The sequence below is a fragment of the Elgaria multicarinata genome, chromosome 9, assembly GCF_023053635.1.
Source record: "Elgaria multicarinata webbii isolate HBS135686 ecotype San Diego chromosome 9, rElgMul1.1.pri, whole genome shotgun sequence".
NCBI lineage: Eukaryota > Metazoa > Chordata > Lepidosauria > Squamata > Anguidae > Elgaria > Elgaria multicarinata.
In genome coordinates this window covers 77246141-77267809 of record NC_086179.1, presented here as the reverse complement: position 1 = coordinate 77267809, position 21669 = coordinate 77246141, and the positions used below count along the sequence as shown (strand labels likewise).

Below are 21669 nucleotides of genomic sequence, written 5' to 3'. Positions count from 1 at the left end.
TGACACTATTTTGGCTGGGGTTAAAATCCTTTTACTGTATGGAATAAGCTTCTTGTTTTTAGTGCTACATTTTTTTAAAAAAAATGTAAAAAAACTCTTCATCGAAAAGGTTGGTTCACAATTTGCCTATCCTTTTGACTCGGTACAAGAACTCTATAGTTATGATTTCTCTCAAGATCATATAGATCAGGAGTTGGCAACTTGTAGGGACAAGCATCTGGATTGCCCACCCTTGACATAGATGATTAAAAATGTAATGAAAATACATTAACACTTCATGTGCTGATGCTAGGTTATATTTGGGAGTGGCATTTACTATGGCTGTATTCATGCATACTGAGAGAGCTGGGTGATAGGGAGACTAGTTCAGAAAAAGCTGTTCATTTTTATAAAGAAAAACATGCCTCCTATGGGGCTGGAAAATGCCTAGGTACCTTACGATTTGTTCCAGACATCTTAATTCAAATAGCTTTTACAGCCCTGTCTGCAATAAAAAGAAGTATCATGTATGGTCTCTATAGTGGCAAGTGACAGTTTGCAGCTCTTTCTCTGTAGCAAAGCCAAGGGCTTATACAACAAAACAGGTATTTTTCACTTATAATGTTACTTGCCTTGAATTGCTTACCAGTTTTAAATGAGTCCTCTTTGTTCTTCTGATTTCTCATAGTGATACCCAGTATTGCTTCAGTTTTCTTCTCATACAGGAGAACTGTTTTGAGCAGATGTAAACTGAGATATAGCAGGAGGAGAATTATTTAAGATACTTGTTTGCTGTCAGCTGGAGAAGACAGCTAGTGTCTGAGAATGCATCTTTTTGCCATAGCTAAATGTAAAGTTTTGAAGAACTGTCCTAGTATGTGGATTTAAGCACTTCCTGTTCACACTAGCTCTGATTTAATAATTATTTCTGGAATTGGCATAGTTCACCAGTGCAGATGTAATGTTTATCCCTTAACTGTTGTTAACCATTTCCTTTCTTTCTTTGGCATGATTTCTCCTTCTTCCTTCCCATTCTTATAATTATTTACTGTTATGTGTATCTACACCAACTATGGTTAACGGTAGCCAGCTTGAAAACAGTTTGTAATCCCTGATTAAGAAGAAAGCTGGTTAGAGTAACCATGATTAGCCATGAACAGTTAATATCTTCTGTACAGAAGAGGGTTAGTTTCTAAAAAGCATTGTGGAGATGAAGGAAATTAGAAGAAAAGTAAGATGAGAATGCTATTGTAGCAAAGGACAAGATGACATGGTTAGTTGTTTCCTACCCTGTGGCCTGAGATGCTAATCGATAGCTATTTTTATTTTGCTATGTATTCTTATTAGGATAAAATAGCACTGCTGTAGCTGAGGCCTTGTCAGTGTGGCTACAATGATAGAATAGATGAACAATTTTCTTTGTTTGCATCCTAACATTGACAGAGTTCTTAATTCCATCTGCATCAACTTCTTAACATTGTAATAAGAGATGTACAGTAGATTTGTTGTCTGCCACACATATTTTGAATATTTGATATGCTGGTGCATATTTAATGTGGAAGTATCTCCTTTTGGTCTCAAGCAGTATTGTCTAGTCTTAGCGTTATTGTATTTCTTGTCTCTTCTGAGGTTTTCTGGGAAAGCAGATGTTGCTGGCTGATACTTGGTTTTATGTTATAATAAGGTTGACAGTGACTAGCAGAAGATAGGTGCCTTAAATTTTCAACATGCGGTCTACTATTTTTTAAAAGTTGTGGCTGTACAAAAGGTTAGCTATTTTTGTAAGGTTGGTGTGCAGCTGTAACAATTTTGAAGTGATGGCTTGTAGGGGAGACAGTATGGAGACAGTACTATTGGTTACTTTAAGTGTGACCTTGGAAGGGAAGAGAGGGTAATTCTGGCTGTTGGGATGTACTTTGAGGATTTCTGTATTAGGAGCAGTTAAAGTGCAAGTATTACATCAAGCTTTTAAAGGGGCACTTGCCTGATCACCTGTTAGAATCTGTTCTGGTGATTAGCCAGACAAGCTGTATGAAAGTTAGATTAAAGTGCTGGTTAGTAGTTTCTAATTAGTTTTATACTTGGTAGCTAATAAGTTGCTACAAAGGGCAATGATGAACCTAAAACTAGGATTTATAACTGGTAGTGATATATGGTCTTCTCTTCCCGTCCCTCCTTTTCTGGCATGATAGCACTATTTTGTGAAGTTTGTCTTATTTCATGCTTATAGTATAGGGCTATGCAAGGTGATTGTTAACCTTCTGTGTCACACCTCATATCATAGCCTTCCTGTTGCCGAGATCTACTAAAAGTTTAAGAAAGGCTTAAACAGAAGGTGCAGTTATCTTTAAAAGAATAACATGTCTAGCTTCTGCTTAAATGCGATAACCTGCTAGTACTTGTAGATGAAAATGCTTTCTTGCACGCTTTTTTTAAAAAACCAGCTTTATGCTTATCAAAACCATAGCAGCAGAATGTAGGGAAAAAGGTGATTCTGTGAACCTGCACCCTCAAAGCTTTTGTCATTTAAAGGAGTTTTTAAAAAGCTGGTTTCTTAGATTGCATTTTTTTATTCGGCTTGACGAGGGTAAAGCAGATCTTGTAGACCTTTGAAAACTAAAATAAAGGGGCTATTTTAGACACTAAAATCTGCATACAATCAACAGGAAGTTGTAGTCAATCACTGTAAGTGTATCTGTATGATACTTTTGTAACATTACCATTTTACATTTTTTTGGTTTACACCTTCCATATTTTATGTGTGCACCCAAAAAGTTAGGAAACAGAGCTCCCCCACCCACCCCGTAGAGAAAGCTTGCATCTCCCATGAGATGCAAGCTTTCACCTGAAAGGGTTTTCTTTAAAATATAAACATCTTTCTGCAAATGCACTTGAATTCAAATATTAGCGTCTTCAGAATGGGAAAGAGGGGTATGCTGTTTACATGTCGGGAGCAAGAAATTTTGGCTGTGACAGACTTGACCTTGGGGGAGCTGGGGGTGGCGACAGCCAACAGAAAGCTCTGGCGTGGGCTGGTCCATGAAGTCACGAAGAGTCGGAAACGACTGAATGAATAAAACAACAAAGTCTTAAGCAACAATCCTGTGCACAGTTACTTGGAACACAGTGGGGCTAACTTTGGGTAAATATGTATAGTACTGGGCTGTTAAGCAGTCTGAAATAAAATTGAGAGTAGGTAGAAGTTAACAGAGCACTTGCTTTTCTGGACGTTAGCTAAAAGTGTTTTGAAATAAGGAAGCTCCTTTAAATGTGCTATCTCTGCAATTCATACTGTTCATATGCTCTTTGAAAGGGAATAGCTCATTATTTCTTTTACCCGTTATAACAAATACAAACAATAGAAAGGTCTCTGTTAATACGTAAATTGCAAAAGTATTTGACAGACTGTATGGAACAATAGCTGTGCTTCCCAAATGAGCCTTCTACCCTGCAAAGGGCCTACTACATTCACAGAATTTTATGGGTCAGTGGGGTCCAGATGTTGCTGTCTTCCATTTCGCATCCTCCTGTCTTTCCCCACAGCTCTTTCCATTTTGCCTTGTTTTGTTATCAGAATTTCCCCCCCCCATGTAAATGTTCCTTAAAAGGGAATAGCTCATAATTTCCTTCACCTATTAAAGCAAACACACACAATGCAAAGATGTCTTTTTGATGTGTAAGGTGAAGAAACAATGTATTTGACGGACTGTATGAAACAATAAGTCTGTGCATGCAGGAGAAAGAAGTAAAGTAATAACCAACATTTGACCTACTTACCTTTCGCCTCCCTTCTTGGCTTACCTCATAAAACCTGGCCTATTTCTGTAATTTTATTATACTGACGACAGTTTCTTTCTTATAAGCCTTTCAAAATAAAAAGCACAAGTAACTTGGGAAGTCCTCTGGTATAAGTCTCACTGAAATAGACACACTAAGCCCAATTAATTTTACTGGGACGTCCACCAAATTTACCAGAGGATTGTGCTCAGAGCAAGTAGGAAGTGATGTTATGGGGGCAGGGGAAGAGATGGAAAAGAGTTTTGACTGGAACAACTCTGAGCTCATATACATACAGAGGCTTTAAGTCCAACTGTCTGCCTGCTGAGACATGGTGACAGGCTAAAATCTACTAATGGTTAATCTACTAATGGTTAATAATTAACATAATTGAGAATTTTATAGGAAAGAATTTTCCAAAACATTCACTATGTGAAATATGTTCAGGAGCTCTTGTTTCAGTCACCTAGGTTTGCTTTCTCATAAAAATAACATACTGTTCCAAAACTGAAGGCTAAATGACTGATGCTGGAAGTGAAGGATAACATGATGGTGGACCAGAATGAGACACATGAAGACCCTTTGCCCTTTAGAAAGGCCTTTGGACAAAAAATGTTGGGCATCCTTCACGATATTACTCTTTTTAAGCACCGACTTGAGACTTATGTCTCCCTTCTCTTTTTTCATTTCCTTTTAAAAACAAATGTATTACTATCAGATCTAAAATAGAAACAAGGTATAACAAATGTATTATGGAAGCCTACAAAAACTGCATGCTTTTGCAATTTTGGAAATACCAGCATTCTTTGAACAAAATGTGCCTCTTTGCTTCAGCTAGAATTACCTAGTTCTTTAGTTGAACAGTATAATCACAAGGATTAATATCTTTTTCTCCCGTGTGAACAGCTTAAAAACAGGAGTGAAGCCACCAACTACCCCAGTGAAACTGAAAAAAGTCAGCACGTTTCAAGAATTTGAAAGCAACACAAGTGATGCCTGGGATGTTGGGGATGATGACGATGAACTCTTAGCGATGGCTGCAGAAAGCCTTAACACTGATGTAGTCATGGAAACAGCTAACAGAGTAATTCAGAATCACAGTAAATTACAAGAACAGCACAAATTGCAGGAGGAACAGGTGGAAAGAGAACAACCACAGCAGCTTTCAGACCTGCCCTCAGCTGCGTGCGGTGACAACAGGCTGGTTAAATCTGTCAGTGAAAGCAACACATCAAATTCCGCAGGTATATAAAACTTCAGAAGCTCCGTTGTCATCCAAAATTTCCCTATTTCCTTGAACGCTATGGTGTGTAGGATTCTTTGAATGCTTGGAAGCCTTCAATATTTTTTTCTAAACCATGCACTAGTACATTAAAAAAAAATTAAAATGTTGTAAAGTAGGCTAACAGTTCTCAGAATTTATCCCACTGATATTTGTGGGAGTAATCCAAGTTCTATTTAACTACTTGTCATATATGGGGATCAATAAGAATCAACATTTCAAATCAAAACAGTTGGCAAAGAGCAATTGGTACTAGATCAAAATGCTAGATATGCCACATTGCATATAGGAGATAGATTCAAATTAATGGGATTTATTTTATGTATTTAATACACTGTATTTCAAGGGTGTTTGCATAATTTCAGCAAAGGAAAAAAAAGTAACTAAAACATCAAAATCTCAAACTCATCAATATAAAATAAAACGATCAAAAACCCTGGTAACATTAAAAGGTTTGGCTGATGCCAAAAGACCATAATCAGTGTAGTGATTAGGTTGTCACTGCAAAGAAGGGGTGCCATAACCAAGAAGGCCCTCTTTCCATTGCTGCTTCACCTCTAATGGCATGGGCATCAGGAGGAAGTTCTCTGTAGGTTACCTAAATATTGGGCAAATTGATGTGGGAGAAAGCATTTCTTCAGGTACCCAGTTGGAAACTGTGTATAGCACCAGCACTTTGAATTAGATGTGGAAAAGGGACCTTGGGCTATTAAGCACTGATGAGATATGACCCCAACTCCCTTTCCTTGTAGCGATGTCACAGTTATATTCTGGACCAAATTCTGCTCCCAAGCCATTTTCAAATGCAGCCCTATGTACAATGCATTGTGGTAATCCTAGTCTGGGAGTTACCAGAGCATGGATAAGAGCGGTAATGCTTAGCTTAGTTGCATATTTATTTATTTATTTATTAAATTTTTATGCCGTCCAATAGCCGAAGCTCTCTGGGCGGTTCACTTAGCTATTAGTAAGCCCCATTTAACATTTCATTAAAATTGAACATACTTAGATTCAGGCTGCATGGCATACAGAACTTCTCTCTGTGTTGTCATGTATAAATGCTTAGGATTGCATCCGGTATAATGTTAGTGGGAAAAGTGCAAGAGACGGCATTCTGCTAGTGGTTGTGCTAGCAGAGCAACTAACACAACTCGGGCAAACAACACATAGTGTAATAAAGTTATTATGAGTAGTGAAATCGCTTACATAAGCAGATTCAAAGTATTGGAATTGAGACTTGATGAAGATGAAAATAGGGTTTCTGCAAGCTGTAGAAACGTTACACTAATGGAATGATGCCACTGTATACAACCCGTTGTATTTTCAGACTTTAGAGTAATACCAAAGAAATTAGTCTAGAGTTGTTCTTAAAATTGGCAAGGCATAGTTGCTGGGCCCAGGAAAAGTCTTCCTGAGATGTGTTTTTCTGTACTTCATGGTCTTGAGAGGAAAATTAGAAAACCCACTTCTATTAAATAATTTCACAAAGGAGAAGAAAATATTCTAAGAACAATTTAAAATGCTACTACTTGTATCCTGGGCAAAGAAATTAGATGAATATCTCATCTGGTTTCTTTACATCTGCTTCTTGAAAAACATTATGGTTTTTCTTTCAGCATAATGGCAGGTCCTGTCCGTTTTTATATCCATTTTGGAGCTAGAATATATACCCTATTTCTTCAATTCAAAGATGCACTTTTCCCCCATATAAACATCTCTAAAAATGGGGTGCGTCTTAGAATCGCAGGTGTGTCTTAAGGTTTTTTTTTTCTGTTGGTGGAACTGAAATTAGTGTGCGTCTTACAATCGAAGATATACGGTATATCAAAGCTTGTTATCAATGATCAGAAATGACTACTGCAAATACTTATTTTCCAGAATTTTTCTATTTAAAAAGCCTAAACGCTATTTCTTTCTGTGCATATAAAATAAATTTGGACAACTTCATGCCTGTTTGGTTTTAATTTATATCTTTTAGATAATGCTAATGAAAGTGCTTCCGTGCCAAGATCTCAGTCCCTTCCGCAAGCCTCAACAGGTGCTCTGGTGGGTGAAATGGCAGATCACAATACCTCAGGTGTTCCTGTACTATCTGAAAGAGAAGCATCACGATTAGATAAATTCAAGCAGCTTCTTAGTGGCCCAAACACAAACCTTGGTAAGTACTTCTAAACAATAAAGCACAAACTTGATGCCTAGTGGCTGTTACCAGGATAAAAACTTCCCTCTGGTAACTCCAAAACTATGGGAACTGCTCCATGGTGAAGTATTATTATTTATTATTATTATTTATTTATATAGCACCATCAGTGTACATGGTAGGTATATGCACATATGTGGAAGCTTGGTTTTGTGTGTGAGTATAAAGGGGGAAAGTGCCTTTTGTTCTGGCCCAGAGAATAGTGGTGCTGAGGAGGAGGAACAGTAAATGTGTCACTGCTTGCACACTCATTGGCTCTCTGCTCGGCAGGCAGGCAGGTGGTAGCAGTGATAAGGGGCAATAGAAGCTGGCGACAGTAGCAGTGAGGTAGACTCACTGAGGGAGGGGGCCCATTGAGGAGGTCTTGCCCAAGAGCCCTCAAAATCCTGCAGCTGTTACTGCTTCCATAACTCCACTTCCTTGCTCTAAATCGCAAAGATGTGCAGGGTAAGGTTCGTGAGCTCAGTTGCCTACTTTGACATTCTTTGCAAATTTCTGTGAGCTTTTAGAGGGGAAAAGGCACTGACCAGCAAATAAACTGAAATACAAATCATTAAGCAAGCCATTCTTTCTCAAAATCAGTACATCCCATACTGCCCCCCTAATGCCAAGATTCACCATTTCTCAGAACCTCGTAAGAGTCAATGAAATATGTAAATTGTTTTGAAAACTTTCAGTTTATTTTCCAATATGGCACCGTCATCAGTCCAGTTGTGTTAGGAAACACTATTACAAGCACCATACCTTGAAACATTAGCAGCAGTACAAATCTGTGTCGCAGGCTCCCATCTCCAGCTGTTTAACCAATCCTGCCAGCTGCTGATGTAAGCAACCATCAGGCAAGGGTCAACTCACAGAAGGATGCATCATCCGGCAATATAAGAACAAGACATTGTGGGGCATCTTTGCTGGTGCAAGTTACTCCCACTCTAGAATTGGACCTGAAAGACCAAGGAACAGAGTGGGTGCTTGGAGGGTATGCTGTAAGGAAACACAATTTGACATTGCACCACATCATTATGAGCAAGGGGCACATCTGCTAAGGCATTAGACTTAGCTTCTAATTTTCTGCCTTTTTTTAACTTGATGGGGCATGAGGTAGCTTTAACTCTGGTTCGCCCCTCCTTTTCCGTGCTGCTGTATTGCAATAAAATTCTGACTAAAGCATTTCCCTTGGAAATTGTCTGAATGAGTGAAGCCATCCATTCTACACATTAGGGGTTTGTTTGTTTTTCTTTTGTCTCATGTATTTTTTTTCTCCTCCTCAAAATGGCTGTTATATGTTCTCTGTGCTGAAATGGTGTTTGTCATTTCTTACTCTTTATCTTTCCTCTGAACATTGAAAATGGTTTCACTTATTTTTAGCACCTATGCGTTCCATCTCTCTGTTTCAGGTCCCCCTCTTTTAAAGGCGTTCTTTTGCTCTGTCAACTCTGATCCTTTCCAAGCTAGGCAGTTTGTCTTTCAGTAGCAGTCTGAAATTGGTGTTTACTTTACTACCAAGTTAAATCGATAACTACCAAGTTAAATTCATGACATCAAAATTTCATTTTTGAAATTTTGGAGTTGAGGGATCTACATATTTAACTGCCTCACTGAGACCGTGGTTTGCAAGCCTCAGGCCGCCACAACGCTTGTTGCTAGTAAAACGTGTTCTTTGTGAACTGTAGAGAATGAGGGCAGGGGTGTCTTCCTTTGTGTTGCATTTGCAGAAGCCGCATGAGAGATTTGTGTTACTTACGCCCTTTATTTCATTATTTATATTTGTGCTTGTACCTGTGCTGCCTTTCAGGGTCAAAAGGGAACTAAAACCATAAAGTAATTTAAAAAACAACCAAAAAGCCAAACACGAATGAAGCAACTCAGTTTCAAAAGGTAAAACCAGCAGCAGATTAAAACCCAGTTTATAATTTTAATTGAACAGGGATTGAAACAAACAAGCTTGAAGTTCCCTAACAAACCAACTTAGATGGGGGCAATGTATACCTCTTTCAGGAGAGAGTTCCATTGATGTGGGACCAACACTGAAAAGGCTCTGTCTCCCATGCTTGACAGTCTAATATTTATTTATTTATTTATTTATTTATTTATTTACAATATTTATATACCGCTCCCCATTAAAAATTTCAGAGCGGTGTATAAGATAAAATAAAAACACATTAAAATATTTTTTTTTAAAAAAAAGCAAAATGCGAAATGAACCATGGCTGGTCATCAAGGGAAGGCTTCCTGAAACAACAATGTTTTCAGGAGGCGCTGAAAGGAATACAAAGTTGGCACCTGCCTGACCTCCAGAGGCAGGGAATTCCATGGGGGGTGGGGTGGGGCTAACACACTGAAGGATCTTCCCTTGGTGAACTCCAATTGGAGAGTAGGTCTATATGGAATGACCAGGAGCATGCCCTCAGATGACCTCAGTGACTGGGCAGGTTGATAGGGGAGAAGGTGCTCTCTCAGGTATCTTGATGGCCTGCAAGCAGAGGCTCTGAGGAAGCAGCAGCCAGGCACCTCTCCATCAGGCCTGGGTCCAGCTCCAGCTGAGAGCCCCCTCCCTCCTGCTACCAACTGTCTCTGCAGAGGCCACCAGTGAGGGAGGAAGCAGCAGCCAGGCATCTCTCCATCGGGCCTGGGTCCAGCTCCAGCTGAGAGCCCCCTCCCTCCTGCTACCAACTGTCTCTGCAGAGGCCACCAGTGAGGGAGGAAGCAGCAGCCAGGCATCTCTCCATCGGGCCTGGGTCCAGCTCCAGCTGAGAGCCCCCTCCCTCCTGCTGTCAGCTGTCTCTGCAGAGGCCACCAGTGAGGGAGGAAGCAGCAGCCAGGCATCTCTCCATCGGGCCTGGGTCCAGCTCCAGCTGAGAGCCCCCTCCCTCCTGCTGTCAGCTGTCTCTGCAGAGGCCACCAGTGAGGGAGGAAGCAGCAGCCAGGCACCTCTCCACCGTGCCTGGGTCCAGCTCCAGCTGAGAGCCCCCTCCCTCTTGCTACCAACTGTAACTGCTGAACTTTGCAACTAAGATTGTAGTGCCTGAATTTACTTTCCTTTCCCTCCTCCTCCCTCCCAATCCCCTTTCCTTTTGTGTCATGTCTTTTAGATTGTAAGCCTGTGGGCAGGGACTGTCAAGAAATACTTTTGTAAGCCGCCGTGAGAGCCTTTTTTGGCTGAATGGCGGCATAAAAATCCTTAAATAAATAAAATAAGTAAATAATCTTAAAGCCTGGGCAGGCTTGTATGGGTGCAGACAATCCTTAAAATAGCCTCATCCCAAACCTTTTAGGGTTTAAAGGTCAAGACCAGCATTTTAAATTGAGCCCCAAAACAAGTAGGCAGTCAATGCAGTTGCTACAGTATTAGTGTTATATTTTCTGAACACCTGACTCTCACAAGTAGGGGTGAGCAATGTGACCCTCCAAATGTTTTGGGCTACATTTCCAGTCATCTGTCACCATTGGCTATGATGGCTAATGCTGAAGTGAGTTATAAGCCAAAACATCTGGAAGGCTACAAGTTGCCCACTCTTGCTGTACCAGTTGAAGTTTTCAAATCATCTTCAAAGGCAGTCCTATCTAGATCATACTACAGTAGTCTAGTCTGGATGTAGCCAAGACACATGTAACAGAAGCAAAGTCTGCTAGATAGGCTTGTAGTTGATGAATCAGCCTTAGCTGTTTTAAGGCACTACTAGCTGATGACACTGCCAGGACCTGCATAGATAGCGTTGAGTCCAGGAGAACCCTTGAACTTCAAAGTTGGGAGCAGTGCAAACCCACCCTGAATTGGTTGCAAACCTACCTTTATTTGTTTGCCCTCATCCATCCAGAGCCCTGTTTTCAGTTTCCACAACCTCCCTGAGACTAGCAGATGGAAAAGAGAGGTAGAGTTGCATGTCATCAGCATATTGATGGCACTTTTGCCTAAATGTCTTGATGACTTTGTCCAACAGTTTCATGTAGATGTTAAAAAGCAAGGTGGATTGGATGGAATCTTGAGGCACCCTGATAGTCATAAGGTAGTTCTTTGGCTTTTGGAAAGGAGGGGCAGTAAGCCAAGCCAAAAGCAGTGGTGCCTTACAAGTGACTCATGACATGACTGTGTGTGAGAGCATCACAATGCTGTTTTGCCTCACCTCATTATTTTTGACACATAATTGTTACCAGTGCTGAAACGAACATTACGTTTTGAAAATTAAGGAATCAAGATACTGATGTCTTTAAAATACCAAATAAAAATGGATTTTTTGTGTGCCTGGCCTTCTGAGGGAAGGGAGATTTGGGCAGGCCCGCACTATCTTTATCGAAGGTGCAACACATGCATCTTAAAATGAGCTCCACTTCCCAAATCCCTCAAAACTGCTCCATTTGCTTATGTTACTTCCCTTAAATACCATAAGCAAATGCATATGTTAATCAATTGACAGATCAAAATCACATGTACGCATGGAAGGAGGAGCGGCTGACTCCCTTTCCCTATCCATTGTTTGGGTAATAAAATTCTTATCCTACCAGACCACCGGCACCATGGTGGCTGAGGTTGATGGGAATAGTTATCCAACACATCTGCAGGACACCAGGTTATGGAAGACTGTCCTGATGGCTTGTCTTCCATGGGAATTGGGAGCAGTAGGGAAAATCACCCATGAGTGTGAGAGAGAAATGGGGGAACAATGAATGGAGGAAAAAGTCCTCCTTTATTGTGTGTGTGCACAATTCCCCCTAACTTTTTCTCTGACACTTAATTGACAAGCCTTCAGAAGTTTTCAGCAAAGTGTTTGCTAAGGTGGTGAGTATAACATGTAGCTTTTTCCAAAATACAATGAATATCAGCATTGAGATGCAATTTTTTCTCTACTGTCTCACTCCTGGAGGCCGAATCATTAAACACACACGTACACATACTTGACCGAAAACCCATAGTAGACTACATTCCTCCTTATGAACAAAACTGTGATTATGGGGTTTGCAACAATGAAATCTTTTAATAGTAATAGGATTCAATTTCAAGACTTGACCAGGCTGAAGAGAAATTTGGAGCTTGCTTAATTTTTAGAATTTCCCAGGTAGTATTAGTTTTCTCAAGGTTTTCTGGGAGGTACTAGGTTTTGTAAGCATTACAAAAGTAATCAGGGAACATGGTCCATCTATTTGAGTAAAAGCTGGAAATCTGCAAATTGGTCTTGCCTTGGTAGCCAAGCCAAAATTTGTAGTAGCCAGGTCCCTTCAGCATAAACTATGCATGTTTATATGGAAATAAGCCCTATTGTGTCTGTTGTGGCTTCCTCCTAGGTGAGTATGCCTAGGATAGCAGCCTTAATTCTTGATGTTGTGTTGCACCAGTTCAGGCAATTAAGACCAAACCTCTGATCCTCTCTCCAGCTTCAAAGGTTTGGAGTTGGGTTGGGAGGAGCAGAGGATTATTTTAGTGGTGGGTGGTGGCCAAGCAACAAAGAACGTAGCTGTCTGTCTGGCTACCACCAAAACGGCCAGTCTCAAACTTCCTGTCTACCTCTTTGAAGCTTAGAGCAACTGTAGGGGTGATCCACTCCAAGCGTGAGAGGAAGTCTAGAACGCCTCGAATATTTTAGGTTGAGAGAAGAGAGGGAACTGAGTAGAAATGGGAACTGCTGGTGAAAGTGTTGCAGTTTTTGAAATGTTTCATACAAGTTATTATTAAAGGAACTATGAATGTTTATAGAACCCCTATTCCCAACTAGGACAGAAGATTTATGAAGTACTAATGCTTTGCAGATCAACAGTCTTCACTTATTTCAGTAGTTTCCATTTGCCCTTATATGACCATTCGTGCTTAAAATTCTCTCTTAATGATCTTCAAAACATTCTGTGCCATCGTTCATTTCTTAATCTGGTATGCAGTTATTCTACTTTACTATTACATTTTCCAACTTTCGGCTAATCTAGCTTTCTTGTGCCTAGATGTGTTTCTGAAGGGTTTAACTCATTCTGCACCTGGTTGTATCTGACTTATTTTCAGTTTCTGTATGCATTCAAATAATTCTTTTGTTCCATTGAGAAGATTAAAGACAGTATTTGCTTGGATTTTTTTTTTTAATGAAGTACCTAACAGAGCTATTATTCATTTTTTGGAAGCTGGTTGCTGTGGTTACCATAGTGATATCAAGCTCTTTATTAAAGCTGTTCCCTGCATGTGCTGCCTAGCTTCCCAGATGCTGTTGGGGGAGCTGCAGTTCCATGAATGTGTGTTGTCTTGGAGGAATATTCTAGCTCTTTATAGTTAAATTATGCTAGGATTTTTTTTATAAGATGTGAAGCTTATAAATCTAGTTTATCATGTCTATCATTTAATTGTTCATGCAAGCCGTTACTTCATGTAGCGATTTACAGTCATCTCAGTGAAATAACTGTTTTGTGCCACAAGATGAATAATGTATGTGCAGAAATTGTGGGTCCCCTTAAAATTATGGTGCCTGAAATATTATGCTTAAAGGGAAGTGGAGTACATTCTTCTATCTGTTTTAAGCAAAATATTGTGAAGGGTTGTTTGTATGGTTTGAGGGAGGCCTCCAAGCTGACAATGACTTCTAGGTTGAAGCTGGCTGTAATGTTTGATAGAGGTGGACATTATGTCATGCACCTGCAAATGTATAGTTCTGTGAATCAGTACGCCATTAATCAATATTGTGGTATTTGTTTCAATTTAAACTTTACCACAAATAAATGAAGACAGTAATGTAGCAACACATAATTGATGCTGCCTGGACAAAATCTTTTGGGCCTAAGTCCTATTCATTTTAGTTGGATGTAGCACCAATTTTATTTATTTATTTATTTATTTTATTACATTTATATACCGCCCCACAGCCGAAGCTCTCTGGGCGGTTTACAACAATGAGTTAATGTACATATTTCAGCTGCTCACATGGGAAGAAAGTGGCTCTGACTGTTGAAAATCTCAGTGATCTGTCACCTATAACTATCCCAAGAAGAAGGGAAGATTGGGAAGTCATTGGCTTTCTTGTCACCTTTCCTTGCCCTCTCTGGAAGAATAGGGAGCCCTAAGTCAGAAGACTAGAAATAGCTTCTTACCTGAGGAAAGGAACCATGTTATCTCCTTGCTACTGGCTGGCCTTCTAAAAAAAATCCTTCCTGTACTCTGTTCCTCATCGCTCTAAGTGTGATGGCTCCATCTTTAGACAAAGAGCCATTCTTTTATGCATTAACTCTTGGATTCTTTTTTCCTTTTTCTGGGGGAGTAGGGAAAGGTGAGGACTGATATAATCTTTTAGTGCTCCCCAGTCTTTCCTGCCTGTTGGGCTAGTTGTGAGAGATGGAGACTATCCCATTCTGAACAGCCAGAGCCGGCTACTTCTGATGTGAAAGGCTGTAACATGTAATCAGGCTCTTAATGGCAATAAATGTCTGATTATTTTTTGTGTTCTCTATACCTTATACCTAAGACTTGACTTCAGGCACAACCTCAGTGGTCTTCTGTATCTCATTTTTTTTTAATTCTCTTAGTAGCTGCCTTGCACTTGTCATTGTGCTGCACTTCATCATGAGAATGTGAGAGGACATGGTTCTTTGATTCTCTTACAGCCAAGAACGTCTCTTTGTTGAGCTGCTTATTGGGTTGTATTTCCTGTAAGGCCCATTCTTAAGCAACTGGTGCTTTAATGGAGCTGTAGATCTTTCTATAAAGTAAGGTTAGAGTTAGTGTGTTCTTGCAAAAGCTTTTAACCTGTGGCACACAGTTTGGTAATTATACATTATCCTCTTCTGCTTTGTTAAAATAATGCCTTACTGAGAAGTCTAAATAATGAGTCACATGAATGTATCATATTAAACCATATCAACTTCTGTTAAAATCTAGTTTTAGTTTGCTTTGCACAAAAGGTTCATATTGGCAACCCTAGACACTTAAGTAGTGCTATGGATATCATTGAAAGCTCCTAGTTGTTATGGAGGGAAGAGTGGGGGTTGATTGCAGACCAATGGACACTGGAAGGGGACACGGCTGGCTGGAATCCTGAATATGAGCGCTGTACACTGCAACACTTGATTGCCATTGATAGGGTGTCTCATCCACAAATTTGTTTAATCTCCCTTTTATAGCTGACAATGCTGATGGCCATTACTGCATTGATAGTGTGTTTGTGTAAAGAAGCACTTTCTTTTGTCTGTCCTGAATCTCCATCCAATCATATTTATTAGATGAGTGCTGTTGTTAAAAAGATTTATAAACTGCCTTTTAAGGAAACCCTACCAAGGCAGCGTACAGAATTTAAAAACATAAAACAATGATAAAAACAACATCAAAATTAACCTTACTAAAACAGCCATATACAGAAAGGCACCCAATAAACTCCTGTCTCAGTTATAGACCAAAGCAAATAAATAAGTCTTTAGGCCTGCTTGGAGGCCTGTAATAATGGGACCTGGCAGACATCAATTGGAACAGTGTTCCAAGATGGAGAAAAACATTTCTCCCTCCAACTTCGCCATGCCAAGCATTACTTTCGCAAACAAACCTTCTTTTAAAATGTTTTAAATAGGTTTTAATATTGAAAAATATGAAGCCATTGGGTTTTTTGTATCCATCATGTATTATCAGGCTAGAGTAGTGTTTGCAATATCCCTGTCTCTTCCCTCACAGTGGTTTCCCCCCCACCATCTTGATGCTGCTTAGACTGCCTGGGCTCATTAAATGTGTCAAATCTAAAGAAAAAAAGGAGAGAAGGAAATGCATCTGCCATTGTTGCCATCTCTCTCTCTCTCTCTCTTTTAAACGAGAACAGAAAGTTGTTGAAATTCTGGGCTTTTTAGTCAAAGCAACTGGAGCACTTTTCTGCCTCACACGCCTGGGAATTTGAATTTCTCAGCTGTAGGCAACTGGAAAAGTCACTGCTAACAATGCATTTTTCTCTCCAGAAAGGAAATTAGCTACAGCATACCGCAACTTACTATAACATGCCCTTATGGTAGGGGAACAACCCCCCGATCATTATTGATTTTATGTCTTCCGTATTAATACCACAAGTATTCAGTTTTATTTAAGAACTATTGCTTTTTTCACAACACTTTTACATGGTATAATGGATATCACCATAGAAAATTGACCTATAATAATTCAGGAATCCTTTCCAGACACAGTATATATGCCATCATTTTAAATGGTGATAGGAAATGGCTACCTATGGGCTGGATGGAGCCTGCCAGCTGTCTCCCCGTTCCCCCAATCTCATACTGCATCCACTACTAGCAGGTAGCTTACACTACATGCATCTCCTGGTGGTACTGTTGATATTTCTGGTATAAGAAGAAATTTATTAAGAACCATATTCTTTCTCATTTCAGTCTCCTTCAGAGGATCTGTTTAACCTTATAATGATCCAGCACTTGAAATGATTGCTTCTACCTGTTGCAGGCATTCAGGTAGAATTAAGTAAAGAAATGATATGAATATTTTTCAATACTTTTGTCTGCATGTAGTCTTCTCCAGTGTGGAAGAGCTATCTGGAGGGTGCATTTGGTCACCTTATTTTACCTGAAGTTTCTGGTTCATGGATTACTTCCTGTCGCAGTCTTGCCCCTTTGCAAAGGTGAGGGACCCATTTAATAGTTTCTGATGGATTCTAGAGGGCTCTGAGGATTTTCCTACTGGTATGGCTTGTTGAAACCCTGGTTACTCTGCTGAATGCAGAGATAAGTAGGGCAGTAGACACTATCACTGTCAAGTGCCCTGTTCCTCCGAGCAAAGCCTAGGCATGTCCTTGGTATACATCTGAGCTGAGAGCAATGAAGCAAGAAAACATGTGGAGGATGACTCATTTCGAGTTTGACCAAACCCAGGTTAGAGTTCATTATTGAGCCTACTTTATTGTGGTGAGGGTGGCAAAGAGGGACTTCTTTTCCACCAGCATTGCATCTTAGTGTCATCCAGTGGAGCTTTTCCAAGTGTTTCATGGCCTTTTGCAATCTGGGCCAGGGAGAGACATTGTGGAAACTTCAGTAACATGCCATGACAAGTTTGCCCAACATTTTGAACATAAAGTTGGATGCATTCATCATGACTTGGACACCATAGTTAATGCAGTTCCAATTATTAGAAGTGTCCAGAACACCATCTGGTTCAGTTTTATTGGATGAGTTTCAGTTGTTGAGGCCCAAGGATGTGGACACGTCCAGGCAACCACCTATGTGTTTGACCCTTGCCTGTCATTGCTTATTAAACCTATTAGGGAGAGGATGGCCGGCTGGATATACAGGAAGTTGTGGATTCCTCCTTGAGAGAGGGAGAGGTGCCAGCCATTTTAAAGTAGGCAGTTATTAGGCTACTCTTAAAAAATCCTAACCTGGACCTAGCAGATGTTAACAGCTACAGGCCAGTTGCCAATATCTCCTTCCTGGGCAAGGTGCTTGAGTGGGTAGTTGCCAAGTCCTAGCACTCTTAAATTGATTATCTAGATCTATTCCAGTTGGGCTTCAGGCCTGGTTTTGGAACAGAAACTTCCTTGGTCACCATGTGGAATGTCCTTTGTCAGGGGAGGGACAAGGGGAGTGAGACCCTGTTGATTTGATATCATTGACCATGGTATCCTTCTGGATAGGCTACCTGGGCTGAGAACTGGAAGTACTGCACTGCAGTGGTTCCACTCCTATTTGAATGGTCAATTCCAGAAGATGGTGCTGGGGGATTATTGCTCTGTTCCTTTGTAGTTATGCCCTGGGGTGCCAACGGGTTCTATTTTACCTCCCATGCTATTTTAACATCTACATGAAACCACTGGGTGGGGTTATCTGGAGTTGTGAACTGAGGGATAACTGATATGTGGATGGCAGTGAGCATTCTGAAGTTGCCTGGATGTGGTAATGGACTGGATAAAGCCAATAAATTTAGAATCAATCCAGACAAGATGGAGGTACTGTTAGTGGGTGGTTCACGTGCCTGACTAAGTGATGTTAAAACTATTCTGGAGGTTGTTGCACTCCCCCTAAAGGATCAGGTTTGTAGTTTGAGAATGGTTTTGAACCCAGCATTCTCACTAGAGGTACAGGTGGACTCAGTGGCATAGAACACCTTTTATTGGCTTACTCTGATACATGAACTGCATCCTTATCTGGACAGAGATGGCCTAGCTACAATTATCCATGCTCTGATAACCTCTCATCTGTATTGCTGTGATGTGTTATACATGGCCTACCTTTGAAAATGGTCTGGAAACTTCAGCTGGTTCAAAACCAGACAGTGAGATGGTTAACAGAGACTGATCAACATGTTGTGCCAATACTTTCCCATCTGCACTGGCTGCCACATCATTTCTTGGCCCAATTCAAAGTGCTGGGATTAACATTCAGAACCCTAAATAGATTGGGGCCAAGTTACCCGAAGGATTGTCTCCTCCCAGACTCCAGCCTGGACTATAAGATAATCTTCAACTATCCTTTTCTGGGAGCTGCCAACAAAGGAAGTGAGGTAGGTGGCTACTAAGAAGAGGGTCTTTTCTGCTGTGGCACCCAGTTGTGGAATGGGCTTCCTCAAAAAAGCTCGCTTGGTGCCTACATCTTTTTGGCAACAGATGAAGACCTTTGTATGTTCCCAGGTATTTTAGTTTTTCAGTCTCTGTTTTAAATCTGATATTCAAATTCATAGAATCATAGAAACATAGAATAGCAGAGTTGGAAGGGGCCTACAAGGCCATCGAGTCCAATCCCCTGCTCAATGCAGGAATCCACCCTAAAGCATCCCTGACAGATGGTTGTCCAGCTGCCCCTTGAATGCCGCTAGTGTGGGAGAGCCCACAACCTCCCTAGGTAACTGATTCCATTGTCGTACTGCTCTAACAGTCAGGAAGTTTTTCCTGATGTCCAGCTGGAATCTGGCTTCCTTTAACTTGAGCCCATTATTCCGTGTCCTGCACTCTGGGAGGATCGAGAAGAGATCCTGGCCCTGCTCTGTGTGACAACCTTTTAAGTATTTGAAGAATGCTGTCATGTCTCCCCTCAATCTTCTCTTCTCCAGGCTAAACATGCCCAGTTCTTTCAGTCTCTCTTCATAGGGCTTTGTTTACAGACCGCTGCTAAGTTCTGTTTGGTTATAAATGTTTGTATTTATTATCTTGTATTTTATGGTTTTAATTGCTGTGAATCACTCGACACTTTGGCTACTGGGTGGTATAAAAATGCAATAAATAAATGCTTCTTGCTGTGGCATGTTCATGATATTGGTGAATGTAGTCAACACGGATTTTTTTAAAATTTGGGATTTGAACTGCTTGCCAAGAAGCAACCAGTCTCTTCTTTACAATATTTTCCTTACATTATCTGTGTGCTTACCAATGTTAAGACACCTGTTTGCGTCTTCCCTCCCTTTCAAAACAAAACGTCAATAGTAACCTATAAACGCTTACTATTCTAGCCATGGGGTAGAGAAAAAAATAGGGTCCCTGACACCACACAGCATTAACCTTTTCCTAATTAAATCCTGTAGAACATTGGCTGTGAAATCAATGATATTGAGAGAGTAGTGTATGTAATTAGACCTTTTGGAAGTGTTCCTTTAACATTGATTGTGAATCAACCATTTCTCTTCAGACAAAACTGTTTTGATTTACATGAGGCATAGTTTGGGCAGATGACATCAGATCGGGTTTTTTTAGGGTGTTTTGAAGTCCTAATTCAAACTTTTAAACACTTTTTGAGTTGTGTTCTGTTTATATCAGTATTGCTCACCAGGTTTTACCTTTGAGTGAGAAGAGGGGTAAACCTCTTAATTTCTGGGACAGTTCAGAAAGCCAAATTGACTAGGGAAAGACTTCAGCTCAGTGGGACTCCACATGCTCTGTATCCAAAAGGAAAGGTGGGTTATAAACTTAACCCCTGGGATCTACAGGTAGGGTTGGGAAAAATTACTGGAGTCATGCCTCTGGTCAGTTCACACAATATTGATAGATGGATCAATGGTCTGACTCTGTATAAGACACCTTCCTATGGATTCCACACTTACAGCTCCCTCTTTTAACACTGAAATATCAGAATAATTGAAAGGACAAGCTAGATGCAGACTGATGCTGCTAGGGTGAGGATGTGAGTGCACTGAACTGAAAAAGATATTATAGAAGTGGAAAAAGTGCAGAAAAGGGCAACAAAAATGATTAAGGGGCTGGAGCATCTCCCCTATGAGGGAAGGTTACATCAACTGGGATTGTTTAGCTTGGAAAAAAGGAGGCTAAGGGGAGACATGATAGAGGTGTACAAAATTATGCATGGTGTGGAGAATGTGGATAGGGAGACATTTTTCTCCCTCTCAAAATACTAGAAGCCAGGGTCATCCCATGAAGCTGATTGGTGGGAGATCCAGGGGAAATAAAAGGAAGTACTTCTTCACACAATGCATAGTTAAATTATGGAACTCACTACCACAAGATGTAGTGATGGCCACCAATTTGGATGGCTTTAAAAGGGTGTTGGATAAATTCCTGGAGGCAAAGGCTATCAATGGCTACTAGCCCTGATGGTTGTGTGCGGTCTCCGGTATTCGAGGCAATAAGCCTGTGTGCACCAGTTGCTGGGGAACTTGGGCGGGAGGGTGCTGTTGCACCATGTCCTGCTTTTGGTCCCTGGCCGATGGCTGGTTGGCCGCTATGTGAACTGAGTGCTGGACTAGATGGACCCTTGGTCTGATGCAGCCTGGCACTTCTTATGTTCTTAACTCTCTGCCTTACTTGCCAACCCATCACACTGGACTTGCTACTGTCTCTTTTTTCCTTTGCCTCTTCTCACTTCAGTGCAACCAGTGAAAGTTGACCTACCAAGCCAAATCTGGAAGGCCATGCTGTCAATCCTCACCCCACCCCACCAGCCAAGACAAGTATCTGAGCTTTAAGTAGCTGTAGAAGGAGGAGGAGATGAGAATGTGGCATCAGATTCTGTAGCAAATGGGAACACAAGGTGCTGCCAAAGCAGCTACTGGTGAGCTAATGGGCTCTTGGTAAGAGACAAGAAAGGGTGCAAGAGGGAGTGAGAGGATAATTTATAATGGCATTTGGCCGGTGGGGTCATGCTGTCACCAGCTAGAAATCCTGTGCCTGCCACCTATGTTGGGTTGTGGCTGCTGGGGCGTCTTCCTCTCACTTAAGTATTTGTTTTGTATTGAATGTCTGAAGCTGCAAAACTTTCTTCTTGGGTTTGATATTTCTAATAGTTAATATGACCAATCATGTCCCCATGCTTGTAATATTTGGTGTATCCTTAAGAGTTTAAAGGATAAGCCTGGCTTAGCAACAAAGACCTTTCAATTACTGAAGTAACTGGCTGTAGTCACTGCGGTCTCAGGCTAGGAGTCTGCTAGTTGTGGTCTAAAAGTCCACATATATGCTGCTGTATTTGTGAGAAATTACAAAAGAAGAATGTTGTAGCATGTCAGAGAAGATAGTTCTGATGTTTGTGTTTTTCTGTACCGCAC

General features: G+C 40.7%; 1 protein-coding gene across 2 annotated transcripts in view; it reads left to right on the top strand.

Moving 5' to 3' along the window:
• The window catches only part of TBC1D22A (TBC1 domain family member 22A), a 147108-nt gene that overhangs the window by 6878 nt on the left and 118561 nt on the right, over window positions 1–21669 (top strand). For both annotated transcript variants that reach the window (XM_063134118.1, XM_063134116.1), the window contains 2 exons: window positions 4663–5000; window positions 7017–7196. In XM_063134118.1, coding sequence (XP_062990188.1) covers window positions 4663–5000; window positions 7017–7196 — 518 coding nt within the window. The remainder of the gene's footprint in view (window positions 1–4662; window positions 5001–7016; window positions 7197–21669) is intronic.